This window comes from Myotis lucifugus, unplaced genomic scaffold (genome assembly GCF_000147115.1).
Source record: "Myotis lucifugus unplaced genomic scaffold, Myoluc2.0 scaffold_640, whole genome shotgun sequence".
NCBI classification, from domain to species: domain Eukaryota; kingdom Metazoa; phylum Chordata; class Mammalia; order Chiroptera; family Vespertilionidae; genus Myotis; species Myotis lucifugus.
Window position 1 is genome coordinate 381468 of NW_005871688.1, and position 2104 is coordinate 383571.

A 2104-nucleotide genomic window follows, 5' to 3' on the forward strand; every position below is an offset into this window, starting at 1 on the left:
GAGTACACAGTTCCTCTGGTGTGGGACTCTGTGAGAGGGCCCAGAGCCCTCTGGCATGCAATTCACTCTGTGGCCCCAGCACCAAGGCAGGATGGTGCCCTAGGTCTCTTTGGCAGCACAGTTGCAGTGTGGTCCTGTGACCTGTGGCTGGGCACACCAGTTTGCACCAGCAGCTCTGACCTGGGCCGGGGTAGGACGTGTGCCAGGGAGACAGCTCTATACTGGGACCAGGGATGGAGCAGGGTGTGGGGTACCCCTGGCTTGCACTTACAGCGTGGGGACCTGAAACATGGGTTTGGGCTCTGAGGTGGAAGTACTGTAACAGTGGTTATAACTATATTTATTGTGGCTTTCCTCTTTAAGTATCTATTTTATTGATGAATAGTGGGTATTCAGACAGAGAGGAGTCATCTCTAATTTTTTTTTATCTTAGCTAGGAAAGAAGTCGGTTATTTACTTTGTAAAATGTTAAAGAAATGTTGAGGGATTTCCTTTTTAAATGGTTGATAGTTTTCAATGTATACTGGTCATTTATAATTTGTAATCTAAGGGCTTCATGAGATGTTATATTAAATTTGCAGATTAACTCTTCCTGGGAGAATTGTAGAAAATGGAAGTGAAAAAGGGTCCTATGATGCAGATAAAGGTATTTACTTTGGAAATTTTGTTAGTTTTGTTCTTTGGATTCTTCATGTTAAAGTAACTATGTAAAAATCTTTCAAGACTAGAGGCCTGATGCATGAAATAAGTGCAAGAGTAGGCCCTCGCAGCCCTGGCTTCGTCGGGAAGGTCATCTGGAAGGTCATCTGCATGGTGGTTCCGCTGTTTGGCCATTTGGTCGATTTGCATATTATGCTTTTATTATTATAGACTAGTGGCCTGGTGCACGAAATTCTTGCGGGGGGGAGGGGGGTTTGTCCCTCAGCCCGGCCTTCACCCTCTCCAATCTGGGACCCCTCGGGGATCGGGCCTAAACCGGCAGTTGGACATCCCTCTCGCAATCCGGGACCGCTGGCTCCTAACCGCTTGCCTGCCTGCCTGATCACCCCTAACCACTCTGACTGCTGGCCTGCTCACCCCCAGCTTCCCCCCTTTCTGGCCTGATCCCCCCTAACTGCCAGCACCTGGCTGGCCTGATCGCCTTCAACTGCCCCCCCTGCTGGTCTGATCGCCCCCAACTGCCCCCCCTGCCGGCCTGCTCGCCCCCAACTGTGCCCCCCTGCCGGCCTGCTCACCCCCAACTGCCCCCGCCTGCCGGCCTGCTCGCCCCCAACTGTACCCCCCTGCCGGCCTGCTTGCCCCCAACTGCGCCCCCCTGCCGGCCTGATGGCCCCCAACTGCCCTCCCCCGTCGGCCTGATCGCCCTTAACCGCCTCTGACTCAGCCTCGCCATTATGGCTTTGTCTGGAAAGACGTCCGGAAGGTCTCCCAGAAGGTCTCCTGGTCTAATTAGCATATTATTCTTTTATTAGTATAGATACTGTGAGAACCTTTTAGGTGTATTGCAAGTGCAGTCTGTCCCTATCACTAAAGTTTTTCAGTGTCCAGTGCTATTATTCATGGATTTCTTAAAAATGACAATTTTTTTAGTCTTTGAAAGTATTTCACAGTATTCTTCACCATAAACTTAACACTCTGCTTGTGTGAGACAATAGACAACATAGATGATTTTAGCTGTGAATCAAATCTTTCTTATACAATTTCAAACTTAAAATTTAATTATATGTAGATGAGAAAGAAGCTGTTCATAGGTGGCATTTAAAGGCTGACAGAATTTTCTTCTTGTGAATGATAAGTCGTTCACTTCAGCTAGCTATGAAACTATTTTTTCTCTTTATATAAGCCCCTGTAGTTTGTTACTGGATAGGAATAAGAATACACTGTGTGCTCTTATGTAATTTACCCAGTGAGTATTTATCTATTGGCCTTCATGAACTATGGAGAGGGAGGAAAGATGGGATGACAGCGTTAAGTGAGAAAGTTCTATCCAATAGTTTAATGTAATTAATGTGACAACGAAGTATAATGAAACTGCCTTCCTAGGTTTAAATCTGCTTTTAATTGCATATAAGTTGTACTACATTTTTAAAGGACACAGAACTTT

The 2104-nt window shown here is 46.5% G+C and overlaps 1 protein-coding gene across 1 annotated transcript in view; it reads left to right on the forward strand.

The window, feature by feature from the left end:
* SHQ1 (SHQ1, H/ACA ribonucleoprotein assembly factor) overlaps positions 1 to 742 on the forward strand; it is an 8306-nt gene extending 7564 nt beyond the window's left edge. Inside the window, exon 2 of the mRNA XM_023746248.1 lies at positions 582 to 742. Within this exon, the coding sequence (XP_023602016.1) occupies positions 582 to 711 (130 nt within the window). The 3' untranslated portion in view covers positions 712 to 742. The remainder of the gene's footprint in view (positions 1 to 581) is intronic.
* The last annotated feature ends 1362 nt before the right edge of the window (positions 743 to 2104 follow it).